The sequence below is a fragment of the Gavialis gangeticus genome, unplaced genomic scaffold (assembly GCF_001723915.1).
Source record: "Gavialis gangeticus isolate Ggan-Ray unplaced genomic scaffold, GavGan_comp1, whole genome shotgun sequence".
Classification (NCBI taxonomy): Eukaryota; Metazoa; Chordata; order Crocodylia; family Gavialidae; genus Gavialis; species Gavialis gangeticus.
The window spans coordinates 89,150,703-89,163,951 of NW_017729034.1; the positions used below are offsets into that span (position 1 = coordinate 89,150,703).

Sequence of the window (13,249 nt, forward strand, 5' to 3'; positions counted from 1 at the left end):
AGAGGGGCTCTTGGGAGTCCAACTGAAGCCAAACTACTTATTTACCATTACCAATTTTAATAACCAGCATTAATTAGAACCATTTCACGAAAAAGACTAGAATCATAGGGCTGGAAGGGACCCCAAAGGATCACTGGGTCCAGCCCCCTGCGTGAGTAGGAAAGACATCTGGGGGCAGGTGACCCCAGCCAGGTGGTCATCCAGTCTTTTCTTGAAGACCTCTAGGGTAGATGAATGCACCACCTCTGGGGGGAGCTTGTTCCATAGTCTGGACACCCTAGTTGTAAAGACGCTTTTTCTAATGTTCAGCCTGAAACTATCTTCCAGGAGTTTGTGGCCGTTGTTTCTAGTTTTCCCCCAGGGCGCCCTGGTGAACAGTTGTTCACTGAGTCTCTGATGTACACCTCTGATACAGCAGAAAGCTACAATCAGGTCCCCTCTCAGCCTTCTTTTCTTTAGGCTGAAGAGCATGAGATCCCTCAGCCTCTCCTTGTATGACTAATAGTGCAATTCCTCTGGTTGCAAAGTTGCTCAAAGACACAAATCATGTTCTCAACACTATTTGAAATCTCTGGATTTGGCTTGTGAACCATCTACGCACTTAGCAGTGCTACCACTAAGTAAGAGCCTGTGGCACCCTTGAAAGAATCTTGCGGCACTTTGGTTGAGAATCACTGATCTACAGCATGTCACAGGTAAAGAGCAAGGGAGAGACCAGGGTGTTGCCAAGGCCCTGTTCACTACAATGGCAGGGTATCTATTAAGTTTAATACTCGAATCAACAATTGAAAAAAAAAAATCAATATCAGCATATTATTTTGACAGGATTCTTTGCCAACATTTTGAAATGTATTCTCTACCTGGTTTCTCAAGACCAATATTTCATTCTGGAATATCAATTTATTATTTAATTATGTCCATAGTGCTAGTGCATAACATATATAGTTAGTACCACTTTGGGGAAACTAAACTTTCTTAAACAATACTTAGAAGATTTGTATTTTACAGGAAATGTCATTAAGTTATTTTTTTTTCAGTATCAGAATAAGTGAAAGTTCTGAATTGCAGTCCGATTTACTCTCTGTTCTACCCACACACCATTAACTGCAAGATAGAGGCCCTACAGCAGCTGGTTCCCAATCTGTGGTACGGGTACAAGCAGTGGTACACAGACAACCTATCAGTGGTACACATTAACAGATTTCTTATAATTACTTTATATGACAAAAAAAGTTTTCTGGGGTACTTAAGGCTGAAATTAAAAAATTTGCCAGTGGTACTTAAGGCTGTATCATGTAACATTCGTACTGCGCAATCAAAGTTTGGGAACTGCTGCCCTACAACATAACAAGGACTATGTTTCATCACTAGATGGGCAGTATGTGTATTTGTATGAAACTCTCTTTAAAGGTTCTTAAATTATTTTCATGATGATTAATTCTTCTCTTTTGTGACATTTAAAAGCATTCAGGATTTAAATGTACTAGTTCTGAAAACAAGATGTCATCACTTTTTACTTTAAATTGTAACTGAATGATAAATATTACATCATTTTGTCAACTGTGCCCAATAACATGATAACTAAGGACCTACCAAAATCACAATTTTGCAAATTTTGTGAAATCTGGCATTGTCTAACCAGGGGCAGAGCCACCAAGGCCCCTTGGCCAATCAGAGGCATGGGGGATCCTGCCACACTCCACCCATGAAATGGCTGCTTGCAAAATTAACAGGCAACTGCCTCAATTTGGTAGGTCCCAAATGACAAGCATGCTCAAGTAGGCAGATGGAAAAGTAAAAGGTGACCTATTATGATCTGAAGCTCAAACAGTAATTTGCCATATACATTAGGAAACGCATACAGGATGTCAACTAACATTAAATTTTTATTCCATAATCTGCTTGTTCCTTACTGCTTGGAAACTTGTATTAAACTTTAAAAATGCAAAAATTAAGAAAACAAGAAAAATAGGAATTGGACATCAAAACATTTTTTGTATCGGGCTTCATCATAATCAAAACTTCATTTCTTCATTTTTCCACTGTATGCTAATACTTTCATAAAGCAGTTATTACATCTGATACAAAAGACAATATTTTTGAACTAGCTAATGCTTACTATCATAAAAAGGACTTGTTGAAAAATGCAATATAAAGACTCTAGCAATTATTACAGGGGAATATCTCTTTCTCTTGTATTGGGGGTATTTTGCTTATCAGATGATTTTCTAACGTAGTTTCTGCCACTCACTTGAATCACACTGGCCAGAGCACTTTTGCTTCTAATAAACAGCATTTCTAAGATACAGTGGCAAAAGAAGAAGGTCTATAAGGGGTCCATCAGAAAAAAAATTCCTCTGTTTAGTTTTGCTACTTCATTGTTTTACTCATTTATTACAGGAAGCAAACCTAGTTGGACAGTAAGGGTAGCGGCCAAGTGTGAACCAAAGTTAATTTAAGGTCAACAGCCAACGGGAGAAAACCTGTACACATGAATTATGGTTTAAGATTCTGAGTCTTAAGAGGAAGATTAGAAAGATGATAATATGCAGCAGAAAACATAGAATAGTATAATGCTTCTGGCATTTGGTTTAGGGTTTTTGCTCTAATATGAAACTGATTTTATTAAGCAAGTATCTAATAAACAAAGGACAATGTAGTAGCATATTAATCATATGCATGGTCTTAACTAGATTACATTCTGTACCTGCAAATTGCCACTTTTTCAAAACATTAAATAGTATAATTCACCAGTTCTACTTCATACATACAGAAGTAACTTGCAAATGAAATAATTGGTTAAACACCTATTTTACATTCACTTCATTTTAAAAGAAAATATTCACTGAAATTTTTGTATGGTACAGTATAATTATGAGAAATACAAGACCACACATATAGTAGCCACATTGGTACACAGCTGAAGGACAGTAGAGAATCTGGTCTACATTTGTCTGGGTGCTACATTTCATCTCAGCCAAAACTGAAAGCCAAATTTCTTCCTTTAGGAGAGAAATTAATTATTGAAGGAAAAAAAACACAGTAATTAAATCCATTCCCTTACTAGTTAGAAAGCAGAAGACTGACTTGACAAAGATAACACAAAAAAGGTAACAGTAAATTTCACATCAGAATGAAGGTCTCCTAAATCCAAAACAGATATCTCATCTTATGAGACAAAATTTTGCCACTGTATTTAAAGCAGACTTTTTATTAAAAGCACCATCACTGTTTTTTTAAAATCTATTCATTAAAACTACTCCAACTGAAAAAATAGCCCATTTATTTTATTTAGATTACTGTGGGAGAGTTGTGTGGTGAAGCTGAGAATCTAGAAGGAAAATGTCTTTTTAACCACAGCTATGGTTGTATCTGCAACTATACAAAGAAAATGGGAGACCTGTAATTAGGAAAGATTATATGAAGTAGGATTTACAAAGAAGATGGTCAGAGGACAAGCAAGGATTGAGGATGAAGAATATAGAAATTATGTGGGGTACACAAGAATGAGCAACATGTACACAGTAATGAGTAACATATAGACTTAATATACAAGCTGACACTCAATGCTCCTCCCTACAGCAGAAGGCACACATGGGCCACTGCCAACCCACCAGATGACTGCTGCTGTCCCTTCAGCAGCCTTCCCCAGGTGCGCTTCATGATCTCAGCCCTGCTGCTGTGAAACCATGCAAAGCCACCAAAAGTTCCCCTGGGTATAAGCACTCCAGTGACGCTGCCATGACAGCTGCTATCTGCCACCAGAATGTCTAGTCTGACAACTGGAAGAATTTCTAGCGGCACAACAAGATTAGTCTATACCATGGGCCAGGGCACTCTGGGGTCATATGAGATCTTCTGAAGAGTGCTGCACAGTGTAGCAATAAGCAGGTGCAAGGAGATACATGCAGGCTTAGACTCATCCCTGCCTAGCTGCTGCTCTGTCCATAGTGCCTGGTCCCTCTGCAAGATAAGCCCATAATAAATAAGTTTTGAACTGGGGTACTTCTCCATTCACAAAGGGTATGGAGGGGGGCCATGCGTCAACCAATGGCTGTCTCATGTCTAAAAAGGTTAATAACCACTGGATTAGACAAGGTAATTCTTATATAAAAGGGAATAAAACAAAGTAAGTGGCATCCAGAGAAGGCCAGGACTTCTATCTTACAACAGACTACTGATGATGGGGCAGGGAGAACAGAACATGACAGAGGTCTGCTGAATCCTGAATGGCAGGCAGGAAGGAATTGGAGGTTTACTATTCATACTTTCATAGTAGTTTGGGGTCAGAAGGGACCTGAACAGATCATCTTCACCCTCTTTTAGAACTCTAGGATTCAGGGACAGGCCAAGAAACAAGCAACTAGAAACTCCTTTTCATTCAGCCCATTGGAAATTCTCTGCTCCAGGATGCTGCGCAGGGTTATCACCGGGGATCCGAGTTTTCCATTTCCCACGGAAAAATTGAGAAAATGACGGATTCCCTGTTTTTAAATCAGAGAAAACTCAGATTTCCCTTTTTAGCAGAGAAATCTGCAGATTCTCCACTTCTGCAGAGTGCTCTTGCAAGCTGGAACAAGCCTGCAAGAGCTGACTGCAGAAAGGGCAGGAAATCCCCAGCCCTACCTGGAGGGGGAGAAAGAGGGGGAAGGGCAGGGCCTGAGCCTCTGAGTGAGCCAAGGCTGGGCTCAGGTTCAGACTTGCCCTTTGCCCTTGCACACAGCCATCCCCACCACCATCTTGCACTGCGGCCACGGCAGCCACCACAGTGCTGCTGACACCATGCGGCCGGCTGTACAGCTCCGAGCACTGTGGTGGTAGCCGTGGGATAGTGGTGGGGATGGCTGCATGCTGCTTGGCCACCACCACACTGCTGCTGCCCCCTGAGGCCAGCTGCACAGCTCTGGGCACTGCTCCGCAGTGGTATGAGGAGGTTTTGTAGGCAGCAGCCATCATTGCTGGCACAGTCCTATAAGTAAGAGGCAGCGGCTGCTGCATGTGAGGCCCCCCCACGCCTCGTCACCACTGCAGAGCCGGCCTCAGAGCTGTGCAGCCAGCCTCATGCTAGCCTCAGCCTCCCCCTCCCTTGGGCAGCTGGCTGGGCGGCACGCGCGCCCCGCATCACTTACCCACAAAGCCCCCGCAGAGGGGCACCCCTGCCCTCACACCCCAGCCCTGCACCTGGCTGCGGTGTGCCGCCTGGGGCCAGCAGCACCCCCTGCTCCCTTAGCCCCCAGCCACCTTCCCCAGCCCTGCCCCATAGCCCCCAAGCCCCACTTACTTCTAGGGTCCAGGGGCAAAGGGCATGGCTCTGCAGTGGCAGTGCTTGCCCACAAAGCCCCCGCAGCCAGCACACAGCCGCCACCACCCCGCACAGCCGTGGACCCATGCAGCCAGTCACAGGGCATAAGCAGTGGCGCAGCGGCAGCTGCTGCATGCAAGCCCCTCTTTCCACCCCACAGCTGGGAAGCACATATATGGCCCCCACACGGTGGTTGCCACCACACTGCCTCTGCCGCATCCTGCGCTACTTGCTCACAAAGCCACACGGGTGGCCGTGAGATGGTAGCACAGGGTGCAATGGTAGAGTTGCGGTGGCGGCCTCCATGTGCAGACTCCCTGTCAGGCCGACCTCCACGTGCGAACTCCTGTCACTCTCCAAGCCATTTCATGAGCATCTGTAATCTAAACTCTATACAAGATGAGCGCCAACCCTGACACAACTCCAACATAATACCGGAACCTGCCTTGGAGAAGGCAGGGGACCATAGTGGTCAATGTTCTGCTGCTTTACAAGCATTAACTTATGCTGGAGAGACCCCAGGTAGACATCCTACCACTCCAAAAGTGCTCCAAGAGGCTCCAAGCAGAGGACCACATTCCCCTCGCTAGAGGAATGCAAAACCACCCCCACAGTTTGTACCATTCTGACCATGGGATCAAATTCCTCCCTAACCCCAAATTGCCTTAGCACACCAGTTACTAACCTCTGACCTTCACTCCTATCCCCATTTTCATTATTTGTCCCAAGTAATCTGTAACATGTCATTAATGGCCCCCAGTATTAAAGGGGGCTTATATTTTCCTTGACAGGCCTCTGATTTTCCTGAACATGTTAAAAGTCCTGATCCTCAACTCTGGTGATCGACTGTTCTGACCCTGAGTGGACAGGCAAGACCCCCTAGCCAGGAACCTCGGGCTCTGGTCTCAGCAGCAGCACCGGTACAGCCCAGTCAAAATCCCTAGCTGCAGCCAACACCCAAAGCCTGTGGCAAAGGCTTAAAACAACCCCCAAAAACCCAAACAAGATGAAATGTAGCACCCAGGCAAATGTAAACCAGGTTCTCTTCTGTCCTTCAGCTGTGTAACAACTTGGCTACTATACATGTGGTCCTGTATTTCTCATAAGTATACTGTACCATGCAAAAAATGTGGATTAATGTTTTCTTTTCATTGTGTGTCACTCTGTGTGGGGGCAGGTGTGTGTGAGGGGCAAAATACATATATCATAGCATAAAAGTAGGACTGGAGGAGACTTCAAGAGGCAGGAAAAGCCCAGCAGCCCCATATGGGGATTGAACCCTCCATCCAGGTGCTTTCAGTAGCGCTCTCCAGCTAGCCCCAGCCGAAGAACGCACCCCCCCCCCCGGTTCGGCCCTGCGCATGCGCTACCCCCGTCCCCCGACGCCTGTGCGCGTGCGCAGCAGTAGGAAAAGGGGCGTGCCCCACCCTGACTAGGGTTCTGTGCCGCGCGCTCCCGGGGGGTGGCGGGGAAGGGACACTCACAGTAATATGCCACGACGGGCTCCCGCTTGTCCAGCTCCTGCCCGGTGCGCAGGTGGTGCTGGATGCTCTTGAACTGCGGGGGCAGCACGGGCAGGGCCGCGGCCGCCATGACACCCCGGGCCGAACCCGCCGCAGCAACAAGAGAAAAGGCAACAACAACGTCCCCTCCCCCACTCGGCGCTGACAGAGCCCTGTCCAGCAGCTGCTAACCTCTGGGACTCACTTCCGTTTCCGGGGGAAAAACGCCCCCTCCCCCCGCGCATGCCTGCTTAAGGTGCGGCGGGAGAGCGGCGCTTGCAGCAGCGACCCCTGGCGAGCGGGAGGGCCAAAGCGAAGCTGGTCAGCCAGCGACGGGAGGGGTGGGGGAAGGGGAGGACGCTCGGGGACATCCAGGTTCGAGTCCCGCCTCTGGCGCTCGGGCTCCTGGCCCTGGTGGGGTTGGTGTTTCCCAGTTGCCAGCTCTGCTGGGCCTTCCCTGGCCGGGCCCGCAGCCGTCTCTCCCCGGTGGAAATCTGCAACTCCTGTTGACAGATCTGTGGCTCCAGGATTGCACTCTGAAGTCAACTCAAGACCCAGCCATGAGCCATGGTAAAAATCATCCTCAAATCGAGGGATTGCCGACAATCTGTTAGATGGGACAACTCTTCTGGCAAACTCAACCTGGCCATTGACCCAAGAAATGTGCATCCCATAAAGGAGCTACACGTGTACTTTGAAGCATGCTTGCACTGCAAGTTTTCAAGCCCTGCCCATGTCCGCTCTCATGGGGACTGAGTGGTCAAAAGAAAATTTGTGGGGGGGCTGCCTATGTAAGAAATAGCCCTCATAAGTCATTTCAAAAGCAATTGCTTTTGTCTGCAGTCCACTGTCTTCTCAAGTCCTCTACCCCTCCCCACTGCCCTTTAAATGGATTTTATTTTATTTTGTTTAAAGCTTGGTAAATGAATGCTTACACAGCCTGAGAGAGGGATGTCAGGGGTGCAGGTATGAAGGAATAAAGAGAAGAAAGTTGTTTTAACAGGATTGTTAGCTGCAAATCAAGAAAAGCAATTCTTCCATTCTAGTCAGCACAGGTGAAGTCTCACTCGAAGTACTATGTTCTGTTTTGGACCCCACACTTTAAGAAAGATGTAGACAGATTGGAAATAGTTCAGCAGAGAGCAGCAACAGCAATGGTTAGGGGCAAGCGAAGCATGACTTATGAGGAGAGGCTGAAAGAGCTAGCATCACCTAGTCTGGGGAAAACTGAGAAGGGAATTTGAGAACAGTCTTTAAAGACCTGAAGAGTAATTATAGAGAGGATGGAAATGGGCTTTTCTCAGTGGCTGTAGGGTACAGGACTAGGAGCAATGGCCTTAAGCTGCAGCAGAGGAAATTTAGGTTGGAGAGTAGGAGGAACTTCTTGACTGGTCAAGCACTGGAACAGGCTACCTAGAGAAACTGTGGAATCTCCATCTTTGAAAACTCTCAAAAGCAGGTTGGACAGACACTTGGCTGGGACAATTCAGTCAGGGACAATACTAAATTAAGCAGGGGGCTAGACTAGATGATCTTGTGAGGTCCCTTCCAGGTCTACTTTCTTATGTTGCTATGATCCTATGATTCCTAAAGAAAGTGGAAAATAGGACTGGTTAGGGTACTGGAGCATTGTGATGTTATGCTGAAAATTGGATGGCCCCAGGTAACTGTATCTTTGATTCATGGTCAGTCATAAAGTAGTACCTTCTATCTCTTCAAGCTCAATGGAAACCATTACCTAAAAATTAAACTGGTTGCAAATATATGAATTGCATATTGATTTCATTGTTCTGTATGTATATTTCCCTGTGAGTCAGAAGTCGGAAGCTAGGAAAAAAGCAAAAGAAGTACATGTACTGGATTTCCAAAAGAAAGTCTACAAAGCAAGATTTTTTTTGGCAGAGTGCTAACTGAAAAGAATTTTGGAATTGTTACCTGGATTAGTTACATTTTTAACCAGTTTTTAACCAGTTTTTTCATTAGCTGGTTTAGCTGCTTTGGGGCCTTTTGCTGTGTTTATGTTTCTGTGACTTTCATAGATTTCCTAGACATTACAGCTGGAAGGGACCTCGGAAGATCATCAAGTCCAGCCCCCTGCCCCAGGGGCAGGAAGTTAGCTGAGGTCACAGGATCCCAGCAAGATAAACATCCAAATGACTCTTAAAGGAGTCCAGAGTCAGTGCTTGCACCACCTCTGGCAGCAGTCTGTTTCAGGCCTTGGGGGCTCAAACTGTAAGGAAGTTCTTCCTTATGTCCAGCCTGAAACAGTCTTGGAGAAGTTTGTGACTGTTTGACCTTGTCATCCCATGGGGTGCTCTGGTGAACAGGTGTTCCCCCAGACTTGGTGTTGGCCCCTTAAAAATAGCTATGGCTAGCAACACTGCACTCCTCTACCTTTTTTTGTTTGATTCATATCCCAACCAGGGAAACCTAAAACCACATGACTAAAATTGTAAATGTCTCTTCCTAATGGAAATAGCTCACTGTTTCCCCCCAAATACTAGCCAAGTACTCCAGCTGAGGACATAGATCTGGTGCATGTGACACACAATATGGGAACATGGAATAAAGGTGCAGAGGTTCTAGTGTATGAAGGAAACTACATACGAGGGTGCAAATGAAAAGATGGTATAAAGGAACCAAGGGAAGGAAGGGCTGTTGGTCTGGAGAAGCAGGAAGAGAAGTTTGGGAATACTCTAAGAGTACAGAGAAGGGCTGTTTTGGACTTGCGTATCTTAAATCCTTACTTGACTAAAACTAGTTTTATGGATGCTGTGAAACAGTATCACCATTTTAGGTATGGGGACCTAGAACGCATAACTCTTCTTTCGGAATTCTGCTTACAGGCAGAGATACCTAAGTTTAAGGCACTACGATACACAAGCCTTGATGAGCAAGGCCTATATGTTGACATTTTGCTAAATGCCATCAACATGGATAAAAATCTTTCAACTGAGAGTTGTTTGAGTTAAAAAAATGATAGAGTTGGTATTTCTAATGTATGTTCTTTGTAAATAAATTCAGTTTATACACATTTATATTGAAACAGCTATAATACCTATAAGAATAGCACACAGGATGCATACAATATTCTCTTAAATATAAGACACCCTCATTAGAAGAAATATTTTTAAAAGAATGACACCTGCACCCTGAAGAAGAATTAGTAAGCTAAGCAAGGGGGTCCAAGTGGGTTAAATATGGGTTATATATAAGGTTAAATTGCAGCCAGTGCACCTGTAGAACACAGATGAACACTGCTGCTGCTTCCCCCACCCCCTTCCCCACCACAAAATTCAGAGTCTTCAGTCACTGATGAAACTTCCCACAAAATTTTTAAACCATATGTTGTTTCTGAAATACTCATTGTCAGAAAAGAGAAGACATTATTTTATTTTCTCATCCCAAGTGTCAAACTCTTTCATTACAATCCAAAGATGAGATTTAGATCTAGTGGTACCACTTCCACCATCACTTTGGCTGCACTACCTTTGGGGTCTCAGGGCTCTCTCTTCTGATTTCAGTTTCCTGACCCCACTGGGCACGGGGCAGTATGATGTGGTTGAGGAAGCCATTAGTTCAAGGAGGCTTGGGGCCCAGTGTGCCAGAGCTGCACCATGAGGTGCAGTGCAGTGGGAAGGCACCTGTACACAAGGCTGTCCCTGGGTGGGGGGAGTGGGGGAATCAGGGCAATTGCCCAGTGCCCCGTGCTTTGGCAGGCCCCGCAGAGCAGGGTGGAGCAGTCTCAGCTCCTCCTCCAGGGCCCACTTAGTGCTGGTAACTGCGTCACTGCCGACACTGCTTTGTGTCTGGTCGCTTGCTACCCCCCTGCCAGATTCTTCATGTCCTAGCAGGGTGTGGGGCCTGGGGAAAATCAGCCTGTATGGGTCCCATACAGGCTGATTTTCCCCAGGCCCCGCACCCTACTAGGATCGTCTCGTCTCGTCCCTGCCCATGCAGCATAGTAGGGTGCAGTGAAAGCATGTGCACCATGTGGCCTAGGGGGCTGCAGACTGCTCAGTGTTGGAGAGATGTCAGACACCCCTGATCTAGACAGTAAGGCATTTCAATCAGTACTAAATAGCACCTTCCTTCCATGATTTTTAAGAAAACATGACTATTTTCATAGTACTATGACATGCTATATTCACATGAGTGCTGAAATCTTGTGATATAATATAGAAATAATGTAGGTTAGTATTAGTAAACACAGTACTTTTTAAAATGCAACTTCTGTTTTGAAATAAATGTTTAACATTGAGTTCAGAATATTTATGTTCAGGAAATTTCAAGAATATTTGGTAGAATGAAAACAAAGTTCAAAAGTTTGTACAAAACAGTTTTCTCCAGCTCTATTTAACATCAGCCAGTTTTGTCTCAGCCCAAAAACCATGAGACTTTAAGCAGATCTTTGTCTTTGCCTGAGTTCTCCCACCTATAAAATGAAGATTATGAGGTTGATTTAGCCTCCTTCGTAAACTGTTTCAAGACTAAAGTGCTATGTAAAGGGAAGGTAGTATTTTAATATAATAAAGGACTTAGTCTGTCTGTATGTCTGTAATGCTTTTGATCAAGTGTGCATGTGCCACTGAGATAGGGTTACCACACATCCGTGTCCTCTTTTTTAAGCCCTCTGATCTCAGTCAGGGCTTGTTTTTTTAAAATCTGCCCAAATGTCCAGGACTTTCCTTTGTTCCAGGGGCAGCAAGGAGTACACACATACCTGCCTGCAGCTGTGGAGGTGCAGACCCATGCAGTGCTCCCTGCTGCCTCTGATTGCCTCCCACTGCTTCCACTCCCAGAGCACAGCAAAATCCCGGACATCTGGTCAGGGCAGGGGAGGTGGAGGCTAGGGCTGCAACAGGGCAAGGCGGGCGGGAAGGACTGCCCATTCTTCAGTGAGGGAAAAGGGGTGGGGGGAGGTTGGAGGTCAGCAAGGAACTCGGTGGCTGGGACGGCAGAACGGGCTGTGGCCTGTGCTCTGCTTGCAGGGGCTGAGCAGCCACGAATTGCTTAGGGGGCGGGGGGGGAGGGAGGGAGCCATGGCCAGCTGCCTGGTGCAGTGTGGAAGCCTCATCCCAGGGCAGGGGTGCCACAGCCTCCCCATCTTCTTCCCTCCAGCCCGCACTGGGGCCAGACACACTCTGCTGCCACCTGCTGACCATTTTGCTTTGTTCTGGCATTGATGTGCCAGGCCCTTGAAGGGGAACACGTGCACAGTTATTTGGGGCCAAGTAGGTGTTACAGAGTGTTTGGATTTACCTCTGGGTATGAATCAGCCCCATTGCCACTTTTTAATAAAAAGTTCAGTATCAGAGCCACCACGCTCTGGCCAGTCAGGATGGGGACAGCTGGGGCCCTTCTGGTAGGGCTGGTGGGGTAGGGGGCTGCAGGTCAGGAGTGTGGGGCACTAGCGTGGGGGCAGGGGATTGTGGGTTGGGAGTGCGGGGGGCACTGGCAGTGCTGGGGGACTATAGGTCAGGAGTCAGGGGCACCAGCAGGGATGGGAGGCAGGGGGCTGTAGGTCAGGAGTAAGGGGCACCATCGGTGCCCAGGGGAGCAGGGTACTGCAGTTTGGTGAGTGAGGGCACTGGCAGGGATGGAGTCAGTGGGTTGGGAGCAGCAGGGCTGGGGGGACTGTGGCTTGGTAGTGAGGGGCAACAGAATGGACAGGGGCAGGGGCACCCTTTGGGGCTGGCCATGTAAGCACTCCTTTGAAATCTGTCATTCATGATGGGCAATTGGCTAGTTATTAATATGAGGTCAGCTCAGCTTTATGTTTATGGAAGCTCAGGACAAAATAATAACACAATTGTAACAGAACTCTTTTTATATTCATTTATTTTGCTCTACAAACATCCCAGTATCTCATTAAATGTGATTGGAGTATGGTTGAACAGCTCTGTAGTTAGTACGTATAAATTGTAACTTCAACATAATAAATTACAAGTTGCATTTTGTACATAAAAAGTTTATTATACCTGAGATTACAGAATGAATTTGAAAAAACAGTCCCTGCATATATGTAAACAGCTGGATGGATATTTGATGTATACAGCAAAAACTAAGCATCTATGTACTGACCATAACACATGATATATAATCAACAAATTAAGGCAGGTATTTTTTCCCCTCTTGTGCTACTTGAAAATGAAAAATAAATAGTTATATCCATGGTCAGCTAAACATATATTTGTTTAGTTTTAGGAACAAGAGGAACATTACTTACTTCCATGGAAAAAATCAGAGCATTAAATCTATTACACAGTAAACACATTAGAATTTAGGATGTCAGCATCAGCCAGCTCATCAAAAAGTAAGAACTACATAACCTCTATACAGTTTGGATCCAGATAGGTCCAGCAAAGATCAAATTCTACACTCATCTGAGCAGTTCTGCTGAAGTGGATAGGATATTCTGTGTGGGTAAAGACTATAAGGTTTG

General features: G+C 45.8%; 1 protein-coding gene across 2 annotated transcripts in view; it reads right to left on the reverse strand.

Annotated features, from left to right (window-relative positions):
• Positions 1-7,015, reverse strand: part of VTA1 (vesicle trafficking 1) — a 92,601-nt gene extending 85,586 nt beyond the window's left edge. Inside the window, exon 1 of one of the 2 annotated variants that reach the window (XM_019527260.1) lies at positions 6,787-7,015. In XM_019527260.1, coding sequence (XP_019382805.1) covers positions 6,787-6,895 — 109 coding nt within the window. In that variant the 5' untranslated portion in view covers positions 6,896-7,015. The remainder of the gene's footprint in view (positions 1-6,786) is intronic. The other variant, XM_019527259.1, reaches the window with a different exon arrangement.
• Positions 7,016-13,249: the final 6,234 nt, after the last annotated feature.